Source organism: Tetrao urogallus, assembly GCF_951394365.1.
Source record: "Tetrao urogallus genome assembly, chromosome: Z".
Taxonomy (NCBI): Eukaryota; Metazoa; Chordata; class Aves; order Galliformes; family Phasianidae; genus Tetrao; species Tetrao urogallus.
In genome coordinates this window covers 66,791,378-66,816,439 of record NC_136816.1, presented here as the reverse complement: position 1 = coordinate 66,816,439, position 25,062 = coordinate 66,791,378, and the positions used below count along the sequence as shown (strand labels likewise).

The following is a 25,062-nucleotide window of genomic DNA, read 5'->3' as shown; positions in this document are numbered from 1 at the left end:
AAGCAGCTAAATGCTGTAATTATTGCACTGAAGAGAACTAGCAGCAAATACCTGAACACGTTGTGAATACTGCTCCTGCATCATTGCCAAGAGCAATCTTTGATGATGGTGGCAGGCTTAGGGACCAAGAAAGATGGCAATAACCCTGAGTGAAACCCATCACCACTCGCATCCTGCAGGCCAAGCCATGGCCAAGTGGACACCAGTTGTTCCACAGCACCCAGCAGTGCCAGGATGGGACATCTCCCCCAGTGCACCTTTGCCTGTTCCAGATGCCAGCCCTGACTCCACTCCACCTGTCAGGAAAGTGAACTGAGAGAAAGCTGCAAGGGAGTGAGGGCTCAAGAGAGAAACTGTACCACCTGTTCCCTGAGAACAACATGGAATCAGCATGGTGGCAATGGACATCCCCATCTCTCCCATTCATCCCTGTACAGTCCTTACTGAGCAGCCCTTCCCAGGGATACAGAAGGGCTCAGGCTTGAGGCTGATGTTGGAAACCTAAGGGAACAGACCAGTGATGGAAATGAGACCACAGGAAGGCTGAGATCCCAACAAACTCATCTGCAGATCAAATCAACTCCTCAGCCTCAGTAGTGGCAGGGGTGATGCTGAGAACCCTTGAGGCCAAGACTCCTGTCAAGCAGCCCATGGCTTGGGCAGATGCACGTTTCTCAGTCACAACAGTGGCAGAAAGGAGAAGAAAGAACAGAAGTGCTGTGCCCAGCACTGCACACTGACACCAGTCCCAAGGAGGGCTGGTCCTGTGCACAACAGCAGGGCATACAAGCAGGGTAGGTTTCATGGCTTCACAAGCTTCAGATTCACAGCTGGAAGTCAGCGCTGCTCTGGGTGCTGGGGCTGGTCGCATGTTTCTGCATAGCTTAATTGCCTTGATTTGGGACCTAGGAAAGAGAAAAACCCAGCTGGGATGAGTGTGGATCTAAGGCAGGAGCCTTCCCAGTGCCCCTTCCCTGCAGCTGAAGTGGTTACCAGGACTATGGGCAGAGCCTGACCTTGACTGTCTCCAGAGACTGGCATCCACCACCTCTCTGGGCAAGAAGAGAGCTTGCAAAGCACCCACAAACCTCATCCCAAACCTTCCCCACGGAGGTGCACATTGCCAGACGCCAGAAGCAGGGGTCTCTGCTTTGTTGCCAGTGCCATTTGCTGTGGCATCCATCAGTCCCGCTAGGACTGGGATAACCTGTTTGGGGGCAGATCCAACCCATCCCCATGCTGTTCCCATTCCCCAGTGCATGCCTGAAGCGTGGCCCAGCTCCCACCTTCCCAGCAGATCTAGCGTCCAGCTTCTCTCGGAGGTGCAGCACCCATGGAGCTTGGGGTGGGGCACAGAGCCGCTTTCCCCTTGTGGTGATGAACCTGCCAGGTCCACAGGGGAAAAGAAAGAGATGTTCTGAAGATGTTCCTCCACAGCTTGAGTTCTCACCCACTGCCTCCATCACCGTCCTCCTCCACGTCTCCTTTATGATGACTTTCCTCCACATTTTCCCCCGATTTTCACCTCTCAGCAGGTTTGTCCTGCTCTGTCTGAGCCTCTGCATGTCCTTTCCTTCTCTTTGGCATCCTTCCCTGTTCCCCAAACCCAGCTCACCCCTCCTTCACCCTGCTGCGCCTCTCTCCCTGCCTCCTGCTTGCTCCATCCCTCACCCATCATGGAACTAGGGCTCTTACACGGTGGCAGGGATGTCGCAGCCATCCTGCACCAGCTGCATCCGGTAGTCCTGCACTATCCGCCGGGGGATGGGCTTCTCGCTGGTCCGCAGGCAGCAGTCGAGGACGTTGTTGCCAGCGTACACTGGAGGAGGAACAGCATACGTGTTATTGAGGTCGCTCCTGGGCTCCGTGGACGGTGGGGCCGTGGAGTGGGGCAGGAAGACGACCGCTTGGTGGGGGCAACCCTGCATGCCTAGAGCCCTCCCCTGTCCCCAGACCAGTGCTCCAAGTGCCAGGGGTGTTCCCCTGTTGTGCTAGGGACTGCTTAGGCAAAGGAAAAAGGAAACACGGGGGTGAAAGGAAGCACGCAGATCAAGTGTGCACAGGCTGGGCTAGGGCACAGGGGGGCAGGAATGCTCCACCACTGTTCCCAGCACAGTTTTCTGTGTAGGATCCTTTGCGGACTTTGGGCAGTGCAGAGTCTCTCTGGGATGGGTTACCAGCAGAGCATTCAAGAGGGCTGCTGCAAAGCCCCAGCAGTGAATCCCTGTATTACTTCTGCAAATACAAAAGCAAACAAGAAGTTGGCTCCTAGCCCTTCTGCAACAAAAGCACCCGTAAAACTTCCTTCTTACCATTCAGGATACATCTCTGCACCAGGAGACTAAGGCAAAGAAGATGCAACCGCTGCATTGTGTCACTGAGTCAGGCAGAGGAGGGGCTGCAGACGGTGGTGCTCCGGGCAGGAGAGGTGAGCTCTGCACAGCTTGCTGCGATCTGTTGCTGTGTTCTCCACTGCCTATTTATCTGTCCCAGCCCGTGGCTTTCACTTTCTTTTGGTGAAGATGGGTGGGAAATCACAGCAGGCAGCATTTTGATCTTTGTGCAGTTCCCGAACATCCCGTCAGCTTTCCTTGCAGCCAGCTGCTCAGCCTCCCCACAGCCAAGTGCCCTCCCAGGGCATGTGGGCTTCGGTCAAGATCCTCACCCTTGGCCCCTGGGAAAACACTTATGGGATCTCATCCCGTGCATTTCCCACTCCCTCCTCCAGGACCTCTCTGGGACATCCCCACTGGATGGGGCTCATCCCGCAGAGATGAGTGTGTATTGAAGCTGCTTGGCTGCCTTTAAAGCTTCCAACTTGTTTGCAGGAGCCTGGCTGCCCCTCCACCTCCATGCCCTCCCCATTGCCAGCACACCAGACACATTCATAACTGCCTGAGCTTGGAGCGTCTGTGCAGCGCTGGTGGATGGAGCCTGGCTGAGCGTACATGCCAAAAGACAGTGTGGTTTCCAGGTGTCCCTGGAGCAAATGGGCTCATGGCCAAAGACAGCTGCATATCTTTCTGCAAGTGTATACTCTCAGCACATGGGCAGAAATCCCCTACGGAGGCTTGGCTGCCAGCACTCACTGCTCGTGCAGGCATCACCAGGAGCAAAGAGCACACTCCTGCTGCAAATCTTCAGAGCAGAGAAGAGGTCACTATCAGGACAGTGCCACCAACACCACCACCCTCAGCCAGCCTGCTCCAGCCCTGGTGCGTGGTATGGGGCATGCAGCCTGTGGAAGGGACAGTGGAAGGGATCTCACCCCTGCCCTACAGGCATTTGGAGAGGTGTAGAGCCAGGATCCTCTTCGAGGGAACTGGAGATGGGGAGAGAAGCACCAGCTGCACTCAGGGAAATGCCCATTAATATCAGGAAAAATATTTCCCCACAAGGATAGTCAAGTGTTGGATTGAAATCTCCACCCCTGCACCCTCTCCATTGCTTCAGCTTCAGCCCTTCCTTGCACCTCGGTGGAGATTGCAACACAGGGACAAAGGTCTCCTTGGGGACAGGAGATCCCTCTGCTCCTCTCAGCAGTAGGAGATAGCGAGCTGCTCCTTCCGTAGTCCGGGATAGGAAGCTCCAGCCATGCCACCTGCCAAAGTGCCTCATTTCTGTGTGGCTGGCTGCTGGTGCCACCTTGTGCACGGCACTGTGCTTTCCATCAGGAGAGTCTTTCCTCCAGCTGTGCCCGTGCCCAGCATGTCAGTACTGCCGGAGGGGACAGGAGGAAGCTGGCAGGCAGAAGGAGCAGTGCAAACAGGATGTGCAAGCATAGCTGCAGTCAGACCCTCCCACTTTCAGCACTCTCCAAGCTTATTAACTGCAAAGAAATCTTGGTGGGTGGAAGAGGAATTTAGGCAGCAGAGGATTAACATCATTCATCAGTCCCATGTGGATGCAGTCTGGTGCTGGGACCTGATATCCACTCATTCTCCCTTGATGCTGGCAGAGATCCTGTGGCGAGGAGGATGGTGCAGGATCAGCAGGGAGTGCTGGAGGTCCCCTCCTTTGGGATCTCTCCTCCTGGCACTTCTGGGGGCCCTGTCCTCATGGCAAAGGACAGGCCATGAGCAAAAGGTGTGGCGGTGCATCCTGAGGGCTGGGGGGAGAATAACTCCTGCAACACCTCCAGCAGCCCTCAGCCCCAGAGAGATACTGAGGCTCTGCTTTCCTGCATGTGACATGGAGCTTTCCCAGTGCCAAGTGGGTGAAAGCATGGCTGCTGGAGTCACTTCTGCTCCCCAGGAGGACCATGAGAGACTGAGGAAAGGGGCTTTCCACGTTGGGAAAAGGGGATGCGATGGGTTTCCCCCTCTGTTGGGGTCAGTGAGATTTCTAAGAAGAATGTGGTTAGCCACAAAGCACATCCAAGCGACCATCCCCCCCCACTCTGGTGTGATTTGCGCTCACTCCTGAGGAAGAATTTCTTAATGAAACGCATGAGGGAGAGAGGGGGCTCCCATAGGAAAATCCAACCTATTGTTATACATCGCTGGGCTCTGTTCAGGAGGCACCAGTCATGCTGCTGTCCTCCCTGAGACCCCCCTCTTAGCAGGGTGTTGTGCAGTGCTCTGCTCCCCATCTCCAAGCCAAGGAGCTAGAAGGGGCAAAAGGGGAATTCCAGCAAGCTCAGACACAGCCAGCCCCCGTGGCAGGATCTGGCCTGGCTGCATTCACCTCATTGAGAAATGTGAGACTGCATCACAGCTGTTTTGATTTCCATGCCTCTACTACAAGCTTCTGACATGGGAGGCTTCCACGTCTCCCTCAGCATCTCAGTCCCACTGCAGTGTGGCACCCAGGATCTCCTTGGGATCTCCTCCAGCTGAGAGAATGTAGTCAATGTAGTCAATTGTAGGTCAAAATGGAATTGAGGAAAAAACAGTGAGCACTTGACTTTGGCCAGAAAAGAGCAAAGAAGGTCTTGAGGTCTTGGCTAACAGGAAGGCAGTTCTGTGCCAGTTCCTAAGTGGCTGACACTGGGGGGAGTGGGAGCCCCATTGCCCACCATCCACTTCTCCATCTCCATGCTGAAGCAGGAGGACAGAGCCCAGGGGGACGATGTGGTTGGAAATTCTGGCTCTCCATGAGCATATCTCTCACTTAATAACCCACAGTTCCTCCCCTAGTTCCACCACTGAGGGAAACAAGGTCCAGAGGAAACCACTCTCCTGCAGGGCACGTGTCTACACACCACAGTTTTGGAGATCACCGCCCTTCTAGCACCCATGTAGCCCCGTAAGCACCAATCTGCAGAGCTGCAGTGTGCATGTTCCCATGTGTTGTCAGCAGTAGAGCATGGAGGGACCAACCCTGTGCATGTGTCCCCAGGTGAGCATCACTGGAGCTCAGCCCAGCATCCCAGCCCAGCATGCTGTGCTGCCAGGAGCCTCATCTGTACCGGGTAATTGCTGAGCAGATCATTTGGCTCACACTCAGGACTTTCCTTCTTTTGGCTGCATGTTGTGGTTTCTCTCTTGCTTGGCTACTTTCTGCTTGTCACCTAATCCTGTCTGCTCCAGGGTGGCCCAGCTCCTGGAAATTCCCCCAGCCCAGCGCTGTTCCTCCAGCCTGTTGCTCAGAGAGTATAATTGGAGTGTTCTCTGGTGCTATTGCACCTGCCATGCATGACAGCAGTTTTTTTGTCTGCTCCCACCTGAGGTTTCTGCTACGTTCTTTTCACCTTGTTTTCCTCTGTAACAGTGTTTTGCAGTGAGGATGGCTTGCAGACTCACGTCAGCCCCGGCCGGATGCCTGTGCATGCACTCCCGTATGACCAGAGCAAGTCACAGCCCCATTAATAACTCCTCTAACATCCCAGAGAGCACAGGAGCACGGCTCTGAGACGAAGTCATGGCTGTGGGGATGATGTGCAGTGCAGCCCTTTCACCCTAACCTGCCTTCCCCACCCTTCCCACTCTCCCCAGAGACGGTCATGAGAGCCAGAAGGACTGTGTTTGTGTTTGAAAGATATGTTTTATTGCCTTGCATCCTGCCTGGAGCCCGGACAGCCGCACTGTGGCACAGGGCCGGCTCAGTGCCCAGGGTCGGTATCGGGTTCTTCACAGTTTCTTTACAGTCTTAAAAGAATACACCTCAACGCTCAACAGATAAAGCAATCAGCCATATAAATGCACTCAATAGAAGCGCTCAGCTACAAGTGTTCGCCAGCCAGCACACTTCCTATGCTGAAATTTTTAAGCCCCACAAATCCTATTACTGTAATCATACAGCTTAATAGACCCTTACTGACTGGAGTCCACGTCTGAAGGCCAAAAGCAAACAGCACTGTGGCTTTTACAGAGCCTTTCCATTGTTCCTCAGCACAGTGGGGAGACTGCAGTCAGGGGATCTATCCACCCACCTGCTTGCAGCCTCACCTTTCAGTGTGCTCAGGGTTTGATAGAGCTGCTCACTATTGTGTTTGCAATGAATTCTGCAGATTCTTCTATTGCTGCACCTGCATAGCCTTCTGTGCACTATTTCCAGCATGCACACATTTCGTTTTGGAGAAGAAAGCCAAAGAGAGTTTCTTTTATCGCTCCTGAAAGCAAAGCACTTTGCTTAATAATGACTCAATCTCTGAATACAGCAAAAGCGAGTGAGGACAAAGCGCACTAAAATGAGAAGTTTGCTCTGACCTCATTGCAATTTTATATCTAAAAAAAAAAAAGGATTGAAAAAAATCAAAGGATATTTGGAAAAAACCTATCTTCCTACTGTGATACTGCAACAACTTGAAGCCAAAGGTAAGATCCAGCCCAACAGTATAGCAGAACCTGCAGTCCCATGCTGCTCTCAGCCACCGTGGGTGTTGTGAGATGCAGCACCCTTGCCCTGGGCACTGCTTGGAAGCTGGAAAAGAGCAAGTGGGCTAGAGGGGAATGAACTGCAGCCATCATTTATTTGGTATAAAAATAAGAGCCATCTTCCAGAAAAGCCAGTCTGCAGCATAAATGGTGCTCTGCGAAGCAGCAAGCAGAGCCCTCCAGGTGCAACTGTGTAAAGCAGAGTTTTTAATATAAATACAAATGTATAATATCCCCAAATGAAGCTGCCGTCCCACCAGGTGCCTTGCAGGAACCCCCCCACCATGGTGAAGGTGCTCACTGCTGGGGCTCAGCTCCCTGCTGGGGAAAGGGGGTGCCGACAGAGGGGAGGAGGACATGGGGCAGAGCACAGTCCCCTCTTGCCCCACGCTGGAAAGTGAGTGTGCTGCAGGTGTCCATTGCTGGTCGGTGGTCAGTGGGGAAAGTGCTTGTCCTAGGGAAGAGGAGGGCAAGGAGAGAGTGAGTGTCTCAGCACACCCCAACCTGTGGCTGTGGGGCAGTGTCCCCAAGCATTTCTGCCACCAGCTTCATCCCCAGGCTGCTGAGGGGGTGGATTTGGGATGCGGGGTAGCATCGTTGCCATCCCTCCTCCAGCTTGTGATCCCCTCCCTCCCAGTCAGCCCCTCACCTACCTCTCCAGGCCTGGCTTAGACCTGCTTCTTCTTCTGCCTCTTGGGTTTGCGCTGGGAAGGGTTTTTTCTTCTGTTGTCCAGGCTCTTGATCAGCTTCTGGACAGTGGGGTCGGTAGGAGAGGAGCAGATTTTCATGTTCTTCTTGGTGGTGAACCTGGGAGTATGGGCAGATGGGTTTGCTGCTGAACAAGAAGGAGCAGACAGGGAGGGAGGGCTCAGACCACAGTGGAGTACTTACACAACAGCACGCAGCACGCATCCTGACTCAGGGCCCTGGATGCTGTAGGTCTTCACCAGCTTGATGGGGATGGTCTTCTGGCTGGTCTTCAGGCAGCAGTCTGAGGCCGGATTGTCCACACCTGGGGGACAGAGGGGGCATGTGAGATTTTGGTCCCCCATTTAGCCAAGGCACATTTGCACCCTAGGGAAGCACAATGTGAGTCATTGTTCCTGGGAGTGATGCTGTGATTGTTTCACGCTGATGGGCAGGTCAGCTCCAACGCACTGCTCCATAAAATAACAGGGAGAGAGAACAGGATAAAAAAAGGCTCATGGGCTAAGAACGGCATGGCCGTTTACCTACTACAGTCATGGGCAAAACGTCTCAACGTAAGAGAGATTCATACAATTTATCGCCTATTCCTAAGAAATTAGAGCTGGGAAAACTAAATGCAAACTAAAAACACCTTCCTTCCATCCAATTGCTTCTATCTCTTCCCCTGAGCAATGCAGGGGAATGATGTTGGGGCACCAAAATAAGGATGGGTACCCTGCCCCCCAGTGCCCCACTGCAGCGTTATGTGACACACAGTGCCACTCCTGCACTGCTGCTGGGGGGGAAGCAAGAATGGGCTCTTTTTCCTGCTTTGCCCCCAAGATTGGGGTGCTGCCACCCCACCCAGACCCCCAAACACCCACCTGCACCACACCACCACCCTTTGCTCTCAGGGCCACCACACTCTATGCAGAGCCCTAACCCTAATCCTGACTCCTGCCCCACATTCCCTACAGCCCTCACCTTCAGCCTGGTGGAGCAGGAGAGAAGCAGCCAGCAGCAGCAGAGGCAGCAGGACGCGCAGGGCCATGGTGGGTGCTGAGCCTCGCGATGCTGAGCAGCAGGACACACACTGCTGTCCTGAGCTTCGGCTGCTCCAATTTATCTGCAGTCGCTTTGCTTTCGTTTTCAGTCCCCCTGGCAGTCAGCCCACTAGAGGCTGTGATGGAGGAGATGGAGGGTGGAAGTTTCCCGTAAGCAGTGAGCCCCCCTTTACGGACCAGTTCTGTCTTGTTCCTGGCTGCCCAGCACAGCACAGGGTGCCACGCGGGGGGCACACCGGAGACACAGCCCCCGGCACGTCCAGGTAATTTCTGGGCTCCTGTTTCCTACCCCATCCCACAACCTGCCGCTGCCTGCTCCCAGCTGCTACTGCTTGCCTGCTGGCTCCCCAGGCAGTGACCCTGGCAGGTGGCCAAGTCATCAGGGAAACCAAGGAGGGAATCTTCTGATTCCCCAGCCTGTGCTTTGCTTCCAAGACAAGACATTCTCCTGATGTAGGAGGAGCTGAACGTCCACATCCGAGGACATCTTCTCCGAAGCTACTCTGGGAGCCCCCCAAAACTTTTAAGTACATCTCTACTATTGGGATGTGCAGGGTCCATGGTGCAAATGGGGCTGGGGGAGATAGTACAGCTTGCTCCCCCTCTGCATATGTGAAGATCCAGAGTGTCTGCACCCTCTTTGTGTCACCTTATTGTGGGGACCTGGGGCTGAGCAGGGAACTCAACCAGATGAGGGAAACGGCTGGTGAGATTCTCTTGAAGCCCAAAGCACTGGCCCTCAGGTAGGAGACAGTGAGGACATGCTGGGCACGGATCTGGCAAGAAGTGATTCTGAGGGAGCTCAACTGCAGTGGCAAAACCCAAAGAGAGGGCTCGGTCACCATGCCACAGACTGGAAGAGACGGAGGATCAAGATTTCACGACTAAGGATGAAGATTTCACAACAGTCTGGGCAACCTGTTCCAACACTCAAAATGTTCTCATGTTGAAAACATTTTCCCTCTGTTTAATTGGAATTTCCCTGGGTGCATCCTGTACTGCTTCTTCTCACCCAGACCCAGGGTCACTCTGAGAAGAGCTGGGTCCCTTCAGCCCCCTGGGCAGCCACCACCAGCAAGGAGCCCCTTTATCACCCTCCCCCTATCACAGACCCTCCTGACCCAGCCTGGCCTCCGTCCTTTCTGCTGACCATGTTGATTGTGTCCCCAGAGCCCTCATAGGTTCTCCAGTTGTAAGGAGGGGTCTGAGTTCCTCCCTCAGTCCTGCTGCCTGAGCCCTAGTGTGCTGCTAGTGAAGCCCCAGAAGTTTAAAGCAGTTCCTGATAAAGATCCTCATTATCAATCATCAGTGGCAATGAGTAACCCAGGGGGAGAACAAAGTCCCAGCAGAGAGCAAAGCACTGATAAGATGCCTGAGCTCTCTACACAGAAGGGGCAATGGTCCATGGGCAGCAGCAGATTGCCTGTGGGTGCATCTCCCCAGAGTGCCTGGCAGTGTAGATCCCCACATGCCATCAGATGTCGCTCCAACCCCAAAGTATCAGTGGCATCTATGAGCACCAGGGGGAATGCCCTGGCGCTGCACATCTGGGATAGTCAGAGTGCCTCTGTCCCACCACAGATTCATGTGCTGGAGAGCCAAGATCACTCTTCCTTCTTTCCCCCTCCCCGCCATCCATCCTGATTAGGCTTGTCTTGGTGCCCATACGATGTCAAGGTGAGTGATGTGAAGGGAGAAGAGAGATGCCACTGCCTGCCCCTAGAATAAGTGAATTACCCCAGGAGAGCTTTGAGAAACTGCACAGAGCCCTACTGGATTCCTTGCCTGGTCCCAGGTCTGGCTGCTCCTGGAAAGTCCCTTGCTTTCTTGTTTTCAAGCCACTGTAATAGCATCCTCTGGCCAGCCCCAAACATGGCCTGAGCTGCTGAGCAAGGTCAGGGCATGTGCTTCCTTTGCAGGCATCACTTTTAGCAATTTTCTGGTCACTGAAATTTGTACCATCAAGAAAACAGCTGAGTGGACCCTCACTCCATTACTCCCAGGATAGTTGTTTTGGAGGTGCACAAGCTCAGGGCAGGGGTACCCAGCAGCATGCTCTTGCTCTGGGCACAGGCTAGGAAATGTGCAGAGCCACACGTAACCTGGGCAGGGGATCTGTGCCCACTTCCACTCCTGCCTCCCTTTCCAAAATCCTCCTTCACCTTATGTGCTCTCCTCTATCTTCTATCCCTCACATCCAGGAGAAAGCAAAGCATTTCTGGCAGGGAGATAGGGATGAGCATCCCTGTCTGCAGGGAGTCATGAGGCAGATCTAAATTTTGGGAGATAGAAGAAAGATTTTTTAGGGCTCTCCAACACCAGCAGACTCCAGGAGCAGCACTGCTCTGCTCTGGACAGGCACAGTTTCTTGCATTGTACCCCCATTAACAAATTGCTCACCAATTTGGGTTCCTGCAGCCACCAGAGCTCAGGAACAGAGGTAGAGATAGCTACAGGGAGAAGAATACAACCAGACAGGGTGCCTTTCTGCAGTGCTGGAAAATACCTTTGATGCTGCAGTGCCACAGGTTTGGGCAACTCAAGCCATTTATCCCAGACTGCAGGAAGAGGAGAGATTACAGTGACCCACAGGACCTATAGGCAAAAACAGTCAGGGACCACAGCCACCTTGCTTGCAAGACTTTTCCAAGACTGAAATCATCCCAGCAGCTTGCAGGCAACTTGCTCAGATCTTCATCTCAAATGCCCTGTATGCACCCCTCACCCCAGTGCCAGAGCCTGGGGTTTGCTTATGAATTGCTTCCTCAGCTTGCTGCTTTGCAGTTTGGCATCTCATTCCCACACGTCAGGAGAGGCCACAGAGCTCCTCTGCTACCCCAGCTCTGCTCCGAGCACCCTGTGCACAACAGGACAGTGGGGTCTGCTCCTCAGCTCACTCAGGACCAGCCACAGAGGCTTCTCAGCTGCATGCATGGACTAAGGGCATCCAGGAGACCCAAGCTGGGGGGCGGGAATTTCCAAATCCTTTTGGATGCTGCATTCAAATTAAAGTCTCTGCTAACAGGAATAGGGTCGTTCAGCTTCACTCAACCCGCTGACCAGCAAATTCCTTCCCGCAGAGCCCCCGATTCCCAGGAGAAAGCCACTGAGGCACCTCGCTGAGCCCAGCCTGGAAAGCCCCTATCACTGGGAAGGGGAGAGGGCCGCCTGCCAGCCCGCACCGTATAGAAACGTGCTTCATGGCATCCTTAGGAAGCGGGAAAAGAATTGCTGGAAGCCGGCGGCACACGCGGCAGCTGCCTCCCTATCCTCGGCGTGCAGCAGGGCTGATGGGAAGAGCGGAGTGAGCACAGCGTGCTGGGAAGCACAACCCGGGACTCTCCTCCCCATAAACGGGTGCTGAACTGCAGGGCTTTGGTGTCTTTGGGCAGAGAGGGTGTTGTGCCCCGTGTACCCCAGACCCTCTGATCCCAAAGAAAGGCATTTTCCCAGCTGAGAGTCATGCTAGGAGTTAACCCCTTACTCACCCATATGGCCATGGAGGTGTTAAACAGCTCTGGGAGCAGATTAAAAAAATGCACAGAAAAAATGTGCAGAAAAATGTGCATGGAGTGAAATGGTACTGATAGTGGTGAGAGGAACCTGTGTGAGTGATCAGCGTGGCAAGATCTTCCCCATCCTCTGTGTGGTGTGCAGCGCTGCCCATAGCACTACCCCCCTGATCCAAAAGCAAGGGGCTGGGCTGGCTCTGGCTTTTGTTACCCCTTCCAATCAGAAAAAACTGCTCTCACCCTCTTGGCCACGCACAGCCCAGTATATGGGATCTTCTGGGCTCAGGCTGGTGTGAGCTTGTACATTTGTCACTGTGGCACCAGCACACTCAGCTTGTGCTGGAAGGGGTGATGCTGGTCCCTCTGTGGCACAGTGGAGACATCCTTGGAGTGGCAAGGTTTGTGTTAGGGGTGGGACACAGTGAGATGCTCCTGCTCTTGGTGAGAAAGAAGTGAGTGCTGCATGGAAGAGTGGGGCAATTTGTGTTTTCATAGCCCTCCAAAATGAGTGACCCTCTCACTTGGTCCTCAGCCCTGTCACCAAGCATTGGTTCAGCTCCTCTCCCATCAAGCACCATGGCAAGGCTTGATTCAGAATCCCTGCAGTTTCCCTCCCTGCAGTGTAAATAAAAGGTAGTGGGAATTGCTGGTACTAGTCCAGCTGTTGTGGAAAATGGAGAGGTAACAAGTCGTAAATCCCTCAAGCAATGGACCAGGCATGTGAGAGGCGAGCCAGGCAGTCAGAAAGGTTTGGGTTGGGCTGTGAGCAAGGACACACAGAAGCACCGTCCCTGTGCAGCCTGCATAGCTTGAATTCAAAGAGACTTAGGGAAACTGCTGGGAAAAGAGACAGCTGAGTGTTGTCAGAAAGGAAGCAACTCCTTCTCCATTCATGGCTCAATGCTGAGGGATGTGGGATGTTGAGTTTGAAAGCAGGCAGAGCCGTGCTGCTGACACCTAGCATCTGCCAAGCAGCCCTGTGCTGCCCCTGGCATGAATTTAGCCCCAAAGGGCTTGGCCAGGGAGAATGTATCCAACTGCATATAGCAGACATGATCTGGCAAAAGCAGCAAGCTTGGCAGGAGGGGGGGAAAAGAAATTAAAGGCTGCCGAAGGGAAATGAAGCAAAAAGCCAAGAAGGCTATGGAGGGTTAGTAGAAGATGTTAGAGCATCAAGTAAGCTGGGAACTGGATGTGCTTCAGCTCTGCTCACAGCTCAGCATCAAACAGGGAAGCAGCAACCCAACAGTAGAAAATGCAAATGGAAAAAGCCAAAAGACAGGAATGAAGTCCATGGAATGAAGAGATGTCAAGCTTTGCATTGGGCATGGGCTGGTGGAATGGTAGCTTCGTGTACCATGAGTGCCTTTAGACAGACAGAGCCAGTACCAGCCTCTGAATGGTGCCTGAACTCTTCCCAGAGATTGCATGGAGAGAAAACAGCTGTTGGATAGAGAGGAAATGTTTGGGGCTGCTCAGAGAGCCCTGCTCCACAGTGCACAGGTCTCTTCTGCCCAGATACAATTAAGCAATAGGAAGAAGTTATGAGTTCAAATTCTAAACATGACTAGTCATTAGGACTAATACAAGCAGAGCAGTGAAGCCATCAAAAACCATCAGCAGCTGGATCAATAATGAGACAGTGCTTTAAGGCACAAGCAGTGACTTGAGAGTCGTTTTGGCAGCCAGGAGCAACATCAAGGGTACTCTGCACCAATCACGTGATGAAGATCAACTTCCTTGCAGACATGTACAGAGGTGAAATTAACTCAGATACACCAAAGATCTGGGAAGATGGGACTGGCCATATGGCTTGGCCTCCGAATTGGTCTCCAAAGGAGGCAAAGGGGAAGAGCGTGGGGTAAACACTGTGTGGAGCTGGGACTCTGCTTGAGATGCTCCATCCAGCCGGCGAGCATCCAAGCCCCTCGGTTCAGCGGGTGGCTGCAGACGGTGTCCAATAGGCCAGGAGCAGTGGGGGGATGGAAAACCCCTTTGGGGCTGGGGATCTGGCACGATGGCTACAGTGAGGGAGCAGCAGGGAAGAGCTACAGAGCCAGGTGCCAAGAGACCTCCTGGAAGCATCTTCCTGCCAAAGCCCCCCAGGACCTTGCAGTGGTAGCACCCGTCTTAGCTCTAGGAGAATCGTCCAGCTGCTTTGCACTGGGAACAGCCGGAGTGCTGCTGAGACTGAAAGGCCATAGCTAGGAAGCTTTATTTTGATAAACATGAAGGACAGAAGAAATGGGTATGTTTGTCCTGTCTGATCTCAGGCCAGGAACTATCACTGACTGAGCTCAGAGATGTGATCAATCAGGTCAGCCACTCTGTGTAAGCATAATACAGACAGTCCTCCAGTCTACCAGAATGCTCAATTTCAACAGTTTCAGCAGCCAAAAAAAAAATAACCTGTGCTTACAAAACTCATGGCTGGCACTACTGCCAAGGAATCACACTCTGAGCTTTGGAAGTGATGTACGTCCATGCACAGGCACATCAGCAGACTGCTGCTGACACAGTCCATTCTGGTGTCAGCCTTTCAGAAGGAAAAAGGATAAGGTATTGAGAAAAGGATGAAGAAGGACCCATAAAAAGATTTTTAAAGAGATAATATGGTGTAACCAAGACAGAATCTCCCTTTATGGCACTGGGAAGATATAATAGGTGTCTATAGTGCAGCAGATTGGTATGCAGCCTTTAGAGGCACCCAAATACTTTGTGTTCCACCAAATTTCTCCTACATCGGCACTTGTCAGACACAAATTCTGGCTCAAAGCTGCAGAGCTTGAAAAGAAACGAAAGACCTGCAAGTAATCCTCCATCACTGTGGTTGGCCATGGCCAACAGTTTATTCCACACAATGATTGCAGTGTTGACCTCTCCCATGTTTACAGCACCCGGTTTCCACAAATAATACCCTAGAAAACAAGAAACACCCTCAGAGCTCCTCTAACCCAACAAGTTGGTCAGTCTTGTCTCCATCCACGTGGCGTGTCTCCAAAGCTTTGGCAGGCGGATGCTGCCGGGAGGTCTCTCGGTGCCTGGCCCTGTAACTCTTCCCTGCTGCTCCCTCACTGTAAACAGCCGTGCTGCCTGATCCCCAGCCCCAAAGGGAATTTCCAGCCCCACACTGCTTCCAGACCATTGAACACTGCCTGCAGCCACCCGCTGAGCCGAAGGACTCACTGGCCGGCTGGGGTGCATCAAGCAGAGCCCCGGCTCCAAATCTTGTTTTTCCCTGTGCTCTGGCAGTTATCTCTTTCCATCTCCCTCTCATTAGAGAACGGTTCATTGTAGCCTTTCTCCTTTGCAGAGAGCGATGGAGACCTTAAGATGATTCTAGCACAAGCAGGGTCATTGTGGAACACAGACACTGCTAGAGTTGGCATCCCCATGCACTCAGAGAAGATCTGCCTCCGGAGTCTATGCTGCAGAGTGGTTCTGCACGTACCCAGGGAGCCTTGCAGTCCAGCTCTGGAGGTCCAGCTCCTGCTTGTAGTATACTGTGGTCCAAAGGTTCCATTCCTGCCTCTTCCAGAGGGTTCTATCCCAAACTCTTGGCAGCAGAGCAGACTCTGATTGTTGCAGATGTCTGGAGGACATCTGGGGCAGCTCTGGGGCAGCCCAGATTAGATTCAGACCAGATCGTGCCCCACATATCCCAACAGTAATTGACTGCGTTTGCAATTGGGGGGATTTTGCACCCCCAGGAAGACCACAAGGGCCATGGCCCTAATTCCCATCTGTGCAGGGCTCTGCTCCAGTCCCAAAGGTCTCTCTGAGAGTTGCCAGCATTGCAAAACAACAGTCTCATTGTACCATTTTAGTGTTGAAATTTCCAACGATGCTCCTGCTCTCTTTGTCTTTGCTGTGTGCTCCTTTTCCTGGGAGCCACAGGAAACCAGGACCACCAAACTGTCATGTAAGCAGCCTCAGCCTGGGAGAAACTCAACCTTCCAATCATCAGATTTGACTTAGTTGCCTGGATAGCTCTTTTGGAACCTGATGAAGTTCACAGTTCCTCTTCTGTCACGGAGAATTAAAAGAGTAAGTACAACTTCTGCTGCCGAGCCTGAGCTCTGCATCCAGCCAGGATCACACACAGCCACTTTGGCTATAGCACTGCAAAGATAAGGAGAACTCTAAACATCCAAACAGCCCTTGGAGGTCAAGTTGCTCTCCATTCCCACTTGATGTTATCTGCCTTGCAAACTCCTTAGTCATATAGAGATTTCGGGAAAAAACACTGTCTTATTGAAAAATACTTTATTATGTTCTCCAGCATGGGGATGTGCTATTTACTAAGTGGTCCACCAGACACGTGCACCGTCTTTCTTGTTCATCCCTGTACCCTTGTCAAATATTATAACATTTTTTACTAAATCTTTTGGAAATCCCCGCTGTCCTGAGACTTGGCTGCTTATTGGGCTCAGCACACTTTGCTGGAAGAGGCACTTTATATACACTAAGTTAATGACATGGGACATCAGAAGATCTTTCCTTGGGGTGAGTGACACTCATTGGAGATTGCAGACCCAAATCTCCCTTCAAGGACTTCCCCAGAGCTATGTGCAGTGTCCATTCACCCCCCACTGCCACAGGCTTCCCTGTGTGCTCAGGAGGAGCAGTGACCCCTGGTTGCCCTGCAGCAAAGGTTTACAGACTGAATTAATTTGTGTGGTTGTCACTCTTCCTAAACCCATTGGGAGCTCCCAGGTTCAATGGGAGATGCATCCCCAAGCACGGAGATAAGGGTAAGTCCCAGGCATGAACCATTCCTTGTGCAAGAGAGGTCCCAGTGAGCTGGCCCCAAGCTGCCTGGGAAGAGCAGGGTGCAGAAAGCTGTAGGTGGGGATATGCAGCTGGAGCTACACCAAGTTCCTGGCACACAGAGTGGATCAGTTGCATCCCTCGTGGGTCTCCATGCAAACACCCGATGCGTCCTCATCCTCACAGCCATCTTGCTGTTATCTGTGGTTTGCAAAGGGCTACATCTGGGAAGACCAGTGGTTTCTCCAGCCTTGAACTCAGTGTTAGAAGAGGCCTGGTGGAACAAGAACTAAGAGAAAATATGGCACCCACACCTTCCTCCATCCTCACCACACAGCTCTCCTGCCTGGCCCTGGTTGCTGGAATATGCACACCACAAGCTTCCACTCAAACCCACTCCCTTCTTCTGCTCAGAGGATGTCCGCATAAAAAGCTGTCCTTCCAGTCTCTCAGTACTGAACTCAATATAATGCAACTTCTGGGAAGCTTTGGATTTCAAATGTGTTTGTCCCACTTCCCAGGCTTCCCAGCTGCCCAGCTGCTGTGTTCCATTTAAGCTAATCACAAAGATTAAGGCAAAGACCCAGACTGGAAGGTTTGCAAACAGCTCCAGACTACTTCTGCAAACAGCTTTTACAGACAGCAGTCCTGCACAACAGCACAAGGACTAACAAATCTATGGCATCCATGCAGGGAATTCCCAGGAAAGCTCAGTTCTAGCACATCCCAGCCATTTCCAGTCACTGCCTTAGTGACACTGCAAAACTCATGACCACTGGACACAGGACCCTCGAGGGGGAAGTTCATGGGGGCAGCAAGGGTGAGAAAAAGTCCATGATGCATCCCAGCACAGAGGCTGGATCCCACTGTCCCTTGTCCCCACAGAAGGCTTGCAGAGTCAGGCTGCGTGGCCAGCCCAAGGAGAAGCAAGCTCAAAATCATTCCCACTAGACCCTCATGTCCTCAGCTGCAAGCAATAGTTGTTGACCAGAACTGTGCACAAGCAGACTGACTCCAGATTTTACAGTCTTCAATCTCGCGCAGCCAGGAGACTCCAGGCCAACATGACAGATAAGCCACAACACATCCGTAAAGCCATGCGCTGAGGTTTCCACAGCCACCCACTAAGCAAGCCCTGTCAAAGTAAACAGGTCATCCTCCCTCTTGAGGGATCGCTTTGAACCCCCAGCCCATCTGCAGCCCCATGTTTGTTCCCATATTAAGGAAGCAGCTTGCAGCTGGTTGCACTAGGACAGAAGGGGGCCCTGGTTGACTGCAGCGTGTGATGGACAGTTGACAAACGTGACCCTTCCCAGAAATTCAGCATCAAGTCCCCACTTAATGGGTGGCTGTGAGGAGGAGCTGAGAGAGAAGACAGATGCTCCTCTATGAGGGGATTGTGGCTGAAATGTGATCTTCTCCCCAAGCATGGTGGGAAGGCTTCTGATAGTATGGCTGCTACTGGGGCAAGGAAGACATTTTCCAGGATGGTTTGCCTGCAGGAGGATGGCAGGAGGCTGCAACTGCCCTGATGCTCATGAGACTTGGGAACACAGGGTGACTCCTGCCAGATGTGTCAACACTGGGGAATGAGCAGAGAACACAGCCCATGTATTGTGCAGCAAAAAGACCTGACCAAACTTGCTTCAGCTCCAGACACACTGCACACAACGATCTGTCCTCTCCTTCCCTTCCCTGCCACAAGCCCCCTCACCCACCCCACTATCAGCATAGCACAAGCAGGGGGATTTACCAGCAGGCTTATACGGCTGCAGACATTTGGCATTACTGCAGCTGTGCCAGCACCTTCCCTGCCAGCGCATGGTTTTGAAGGCTGAGTGCAACGCTCATACTGCAGCAAAGCACAAAGCTCAGCTAAGCACAGCTGGCTTTTGGCATGACATAGAGTGAGCAAGGTCAGCAACAGCCCTGAAAGCAGTGGTTTGAAAGGCCTGGGTGCAAGCCTGCTGGCTGTCCAATCTGAGCACCTTGGCTACAGTAAATCCCATCCATCCCTTTCCCAGCACAGTGTGGCCTCCCAACCACGAGAACCTCAGGCTTGCGTTGATAATGCAAACAGGACATGTTGACCCCAAAACCCAAAGTCAGTTAAACCAGGAACACTGATGAGACCTGCAGAGGAGAGATGTTGAGACAAATTCTTTAATTACTTTCAATGAGGAGCACAAGTGAGGAGAAAAATAGGAAAAGTACTTTCAATTTTCTTCTGCTATGCTTGGGAAAATAAACAAATTATTGAAATGCAGGTGTCATTAAAGCAGGGACTTCTCAGCCAGAAGAATTGCCAGAGGATCACTGGGAACCCTATACAGATCAGGAGAGCCAAGGGACCTGTAGCACCGACAATGTCCTCATATTCAAACATGACGAGAGGATGAATGTTTCTGCTTAGGAGGGCAAAAGCATCCTAGAAAATCTCAGAAACATGATGAGACAGAGAAACTTTTGGGGTGAATAACTGCCCACGGATGAGGTGCAAGAGAAGATAAAAGGAGCAAAGGGAGAGCATACACTTGATTTCTCGACTTCGTGATGTAGTGGCAGTGGTTGTTGAGCAGAGGGAAACTGCAGTGACCATACAGATTGTTCCTTTCCTTTCTGGTGTTCCAGAGATGCAGCTGCCAGTCTCTTGGCACCTCCACCACAAAACTAGTGTCCTTGTTTTGTTTCAGAAAAATTCCCTCACACTGGCACCTCCTGATTAATTATCACAGAAGCCCTCGAGTGGCTATGTCCTCCTGGAGTAAAACTCTGGCTGCAGTGACAACTGTCAGAATGTCACTGTGTGCACTGAAAAATTGCATACACGCTCTTTCACATGCTTCCAAGCCAGACCAGCCAGAGCTGAGCAAAATGCACAGGGGTGAGAAGGACCAGGAACTGCTCCTGAGGGCTGTAGAATGAGGCAGTATTGGCTGCAGATGAGAGGGTTTCTCCATAAGGTGGCTGAGGTGCTTGGTGGTGGCCTTCCCATGCATGCTTTGTCAGCACACGCAGACCTGGCAGCAGCACCTTCCTCACAGCCTTTCCCATGGCTCATGTCTGTGCCAGCCCAAAGCATTTACAGATGTTTTTCCCAACAGCTCTGTTAATTTCCTGTTTCCTTTGGAACTGGCAGAAGAAAATTGGATTAGACCAAATCTAAAAGGAAATGCTGAGATTTATCTGAGTGTTTCTGACATCCTAGGCTGTGCGTCCCTCTTATCTTTACCAGTCCCAGAGCCACGTGCTCTGGTAGGCCCTTGCTACAATTAGCTTTCCCCCTGACTCAGACCAAGTACTGGGGGCAGAGCAGGCACCCCAGCAGTCATTTTCTCCAGCTTTTCCTCATTCATCTTTCAGGGTCCTTTGTGTTGAAACCATTTACAGCTACTGACTTCTCTTGTTTCTTATTCTTTGCCCAGGGAGGTGGTGGAGTCACTGTCTCTGGCAGTGTTCATGAGGTGTCTGGATGAGGAGCTACAAGATATGGTTTAGTACCTTGTGGTAGTAATGGTAATGGGTGAACGGTTGGACTAGATGATCTTGTAGGTCCTTTCCAACTTTGTGATTCTGCGATTCTATGATTTCCACTCCTTTAATAGATTCACAAACCCATTCAGGCTGGAGAGGACCTCAGGAGGTCTCTAGTCCAACCTTCACAAAGCAGTGGCAGTGATGGCATCAAACCAGGCTGCTCAGCATTTTGCACACCTGGGTCTTGAAAACCTCCAAGGTCAGAAATCCCACAACATCTCTGGACCCCTCTTCCAGTGGGAGACATGGGAAAACCCTCAAAGTTAACCTGTTCATCTCTGTGCATCTCCATTAAAAGCCTGACTCCATCTTCTTAATAATCTCCTCACAGCTGTTAGGGGATCCTCTTACGTCCTCCAGAACTATCCCTTTTCAAAGCTGAACAAGCCCGACTCCTCCAGTCTCTCCTCACATGGCATTAATTCCAGCCCCAGTGTCTCAGCGGTCCCTGCAGAACTCTCTCCTGATTACTCAGGAGAGTACCAAGGAGCTTAAATCTGGATGCAGTGTCCAGCTCTGGTGTAATGACTGTTGGAAAGGGGATAATAATCAGCGTCTCCTCCACGCCATCTAGAAGTCAAAAGGAAAGCTGAGCCCCTCTGCCTTTTCACAACCCAAATGTATTCCCAAAGCTATTGCTTAGACTGGCTTGAAATGAGGATTCACCAGCTCCTCTGTTTCCTAAGAATCTCTGGGTGATAACCAGATCAGTACCAACTCCTTGTTTCTGCATTGACCCAAAACTTCAATGTGTGCAGCAGAATTTTTGCAGATGTGGAAAGGAAACGATTACCAAGCTCTTTTGATGTTTGCAGGAATGGAGAAGCTGCAGAATGCATTTTCTTCAGATTCACTCACAGAGCCTACAGCCAGAGGGAGCCATCAGATCAGCTTCTGATACCTCCTGCAGAACTGCAGGCTGGAGTCCTGTTGAGGGCTGTGCAGCTGTCTCTTCTGCATAATTTTATAACTCTTTCTATGCCTCTTGGAGCCAATAGACTTCATCTCTTTGTGTGCCTGACGTGCATGAAGAATGCTTTGCTCCCAAGGGGATGCAGATGCCTGAGCAGTGAACCTGGCAGAGCTTTGTCTGAGAACACCCAAGAAATTCCAGGTGTATAGCAAATAAATATCACTGTTGCTAAAAAACATCAGCCTGTTCTTTAAGGACTGGGCTGCTTCTTCTGAAGTATTTGTCCTCAGTGTACATCATTCCCACCTGTGAATGATAAACTGGATTTTAGCATTTTACAGCCTCAGTTGCATTTTCCTGAACAGTGGACACAGATACTGCCTTCCTTGTAGTATCTTTGCTCAACAGAAAACAGCCAACAGTTCAATAGCATTTGCACATTTTCCTGGAAAGAGACTTATGTCAGAAGCATGGTTATATATAGAATTCACAGAATTGCTCAGGTTGGAAAAGATCTTGACCTAACCATGCAATCCAAATAACCAACCACTAAACCCATCCAAGTGGTTTTTCAACACATTCAGAGGTGACTCAACCACATCCCTGGGGAGCCTATTCCAGTGCTTAACAACCCTTTCTGAAAAGAACTTTTTCCAGATATCCAACCTAAACCTCCCCTGGCACAACTTGAGTCCATTTCCCCTCATCCTGTCACCTGTCACCAGTGAGAAGACACCAACCCCACTCTCACTGTGTGCACCTTTCAACATTCTGCCTCAGTATGTGAGAGGCTGTTTGGTGCACTTTCTGGTGCCTCCTGGTGGGTGGCACATCCTTTATGCCCCATCTCTGCTGAACATGAGCATCTAAGCCCAACTCCTTTGCAAGCTTTGCAGAAGGTGTCTGAAAAACCATGTCCAGCTATCTTCACCAGAAAACCCGATTTGGAAAAGCAGCCATGTTGGGTTTATTGACAAAGAACTGCAAGCAAACCCAAATGCTTCCTACCCAACAGCCGTCGCCCACAGGCTGGTCAGCGTCTCCTTCCCAACCATGCTAGAGACCCTGAGCTCTTCACGCCCTTCCAGCACCCACCCCATCCCTCATGCCCCCCATTTGGGGCATACTCACTAAATAAAGAGGACACCATAGGCAGCCAAGACCAGTCCAGCTGTCCAACACACTGCCACGGCGCCACTGCCCACTCCGGCCCCCTTGTCGCAGATCTTGGTGGTGGGGGGCGGCATGAAAGAGGAAGTGCTGGTGCTCATCGTCTCTGCAGGGAGGGAGAGTGGGTGGTGAGAGGAGCTGGGGCCCCCTAGGATGTTGCCCACAGGAGTAGGGCAGCATCCCATCCCCACACTGCCCAACCGTGCTACTCTAGGGCCAAGCTGGATGGAGAAGATGATGAGAATGGAGACAGTGTGGTCTATGGGACTTTCTGTTCTCTAACAGTAGACCCAGAGGGTTCCAGAGTGCCTGGCAATGAGTGTCCCCCAGTGCTTCCCAGCCACCCCACAGCTGGTGCCAGTCAGGGGAACCGGCGCAGGGCACGCTCCCATCCTTCTGGGAAGCCAAGGGCTGATAATGTGCATTTGGACACGGTCCCAGCTCTTTCCTAGAAACAGAGGCTTGTTAACTTGGGGGCTTTTATTTCTAACTGGCATCGCTCCGAGCCATTGCGCGGGGTTGGAGCTGTGGAGGAGAGGAAGAGCTGGAGATGGTGGGGGGCAGCACTCCAGCAAATAATAATAAATCCAGAGCCCTGTCGTGGCACTTGGAGCACTCCAGTGAGGAAGATGCCAGAGCTAGGTGTGCTGAGTCAGCACCTCCTGGGCCATTCCAACCAGGCAACAGGGCCACAGGCTCGTGAAGGCACGTGGTAAAGGGCTGTGCCCTCCTCTGCCACACACCCCCAGTGCTGGGGGTCTCCACACCCCGGACCCCTGAGTGTAGGGTGTTTGTGCTGGGTGAGGGTCTCACCTGTGATCTGAACCTCCGTGGTGAGGTGCTTGGGCTCCTCCGTCCAGGGGGTGGCATGCACAGCCACGCTCCAGTCGCTCCACGTGCCGATGTCGTTGTCTTTGGCGGCCACCTGGATGATGTACTCCTTGCCAGCATAGGCATCTGTGATGGTGTGTGACGTGCCATCCGACAGCTCGACCTGCGGGCAGGTGGGGATCAGGCAGGGGGTGCTGGGGATGGGAGGCAGCCAGAGGAGGAACTCCGGCAGTGAGAGGGAAGTCTTAAAGGCACAGGAGCTGGCTGTCCCCAAGCTGCAAAATGAGCTGGCGGGGAAGAAGACTGGCGTGGATGAACAGGGAGCTATTCTTGAGGCTCCAGGAGAAAAAGAGAATCTACCTCCTGTGGAAGAAAGACAGGTGACTCCAGAAGAGTACAGATAAGTTGTTAAGATGTATAGAGAGAAAGTCAGAAAGGCAAAAGCCCAGATTGAACTCAACCTGGCTGCTGGGGTAAAAAGGAACAAGAAAGCCTTTTACAAATCTATCAGTGGTAAAAGGAGGACTAAGGAAAATCTTCATTCTTTACTGGATGAGGCTGGGAATGTGACCAGTGAGGACAAGGAAAAGGCAGAGGTTCTGGATGCCTTCTTTACGTCTGTCTTTAAAGGTCACACCAGTTATCCTCAGGGTACTCCACTCTCTGACCTGGTAGTCTCAGCTGGGGTGCAGACAGAACCCCCCGCAATTCGGGAGGGCGCAGTCACAGACCTACTACTCCAGCTGGACTGTCACAAGTCCATGGGGCCGGATGGGATTCACCCAGAGAGCTGAGGGAACTGGCTGAGGTGAGAGCTGAGCCACTTGCCATTATCTATCAGCACTCCTTGTTGACTGGTGAGGTCCCAGAAGACTGGAGGCTTGCTAGTGTGACTCCCATCTACAAGAAGGGTTGTAAGGAGGCTCCGGGGAACTACAGGCCTGTTACCATGACCTGTGTGCCAGGGAAGGTGTCATGGTTTTAAGATTTTTGGTTATCAGTATTCCACATGATAACATCATGTAATGCACTGGGGGTTTGACTGCTGATGCTCAAGTTCCAGGTGCCTGCCGGAGGAGAAGAAGAACTACATTTCCCCAGGGGGCTTTGCAGTCAGCAAGGAGATCTAACTCCTTGCAACGTCACCTGATGTTCTCTTCTTCACCTGCTCTTCTTCTCCTGCGCTTCTCCGTCTGCTCTTCTCTGTCTGCTTTTCTTCATTGGCTCAACTGGACTGCACTTCTCACCTCAGCATTGTGGTGAGGCCTCTCCACCTTTCAGACACACTCTCTCTCTCATTATATTTTGCTGATACCATATTTAGTAAATCAGTTTGTTTCACCTCAGATCGTTGCTGCTGTTCTCAATTATTTTGAGTTACAAACAGGGTCCCCTGTTTCCCTTTTCCGGAGGTGCGGATCCGTGGATCCCTCGGCCCTGCTGGTTGTGGAACTGGGCCGAACCAGCCTGTAAACCACTGACATTCTTGGTGAAGGATGCGGGCAACAGTTGCTTTTTAGCTTTTTAGAACGAATCTCTCTGCTCTCGGAGAGCTTCATTGGGAAAGTTTATGTTTCACCGGTACTCTCTGAAAACATGACCTTGAAAAGTCCAGGCGGACTGCCAGTATTCTAGGATATTTGTAAATTCTGAGCCTTGCTATCTTGCTTCTGTCAATACACAACAAAGCAAAACAAAACAAAAAAAACTTTCTCTTCTGAAACTGCCTTTCAAGGGACTGCATGCCACTGTTTCTTCTT

General features: G+C 51.9%; 2 protein-coding genes across 2 annotated transcripts; both read right to left on the bottom strand.

Annotated features, from left to right (window-relative positions):
- Positions 1-884: 884 nt before the first annotated feature.
- Positions 885-2,370, bottom strand: LOC306957502 (C-C motif chemokine 19-like; the record flags this gene model as incomplete). Its single annotated transcript, XM_079548962.1, has 4 exons — positions 885-905; positions 1,287-1,383; positions 1,696-1,819; positions 2,313-2,370. 4 exons carry the CDS (start codon positions 2,368-2,370, stop codon positions 885-887), a joined length of 300 nt encoding a protein of 99 aa, XP_079405088.1.
- Positions 2,371-7,486: 5,116 nt separating this feature from the next.
- On the bottom strand, positions 7,487-8,556 carry LOC306957453 (C-C motif chemokine 21-like; the record flags this gene model as incomplete). Its single annotated transcript, XM_079548899.1, has 3 exons — positions 7,487-7,625; positions 7,710-7,830; positions 8,490-8,556. The coding sequence occupies 3 exons, from the start codon at positions 8,554-8,556 to the stop codon at positions 7,487-7,489; spliced, it is 327 nt and encodes a 108-aa protein (XP_079405025.1).
- Positions 8,557-25,062: the final 16,506 nt, after the last annotated feature.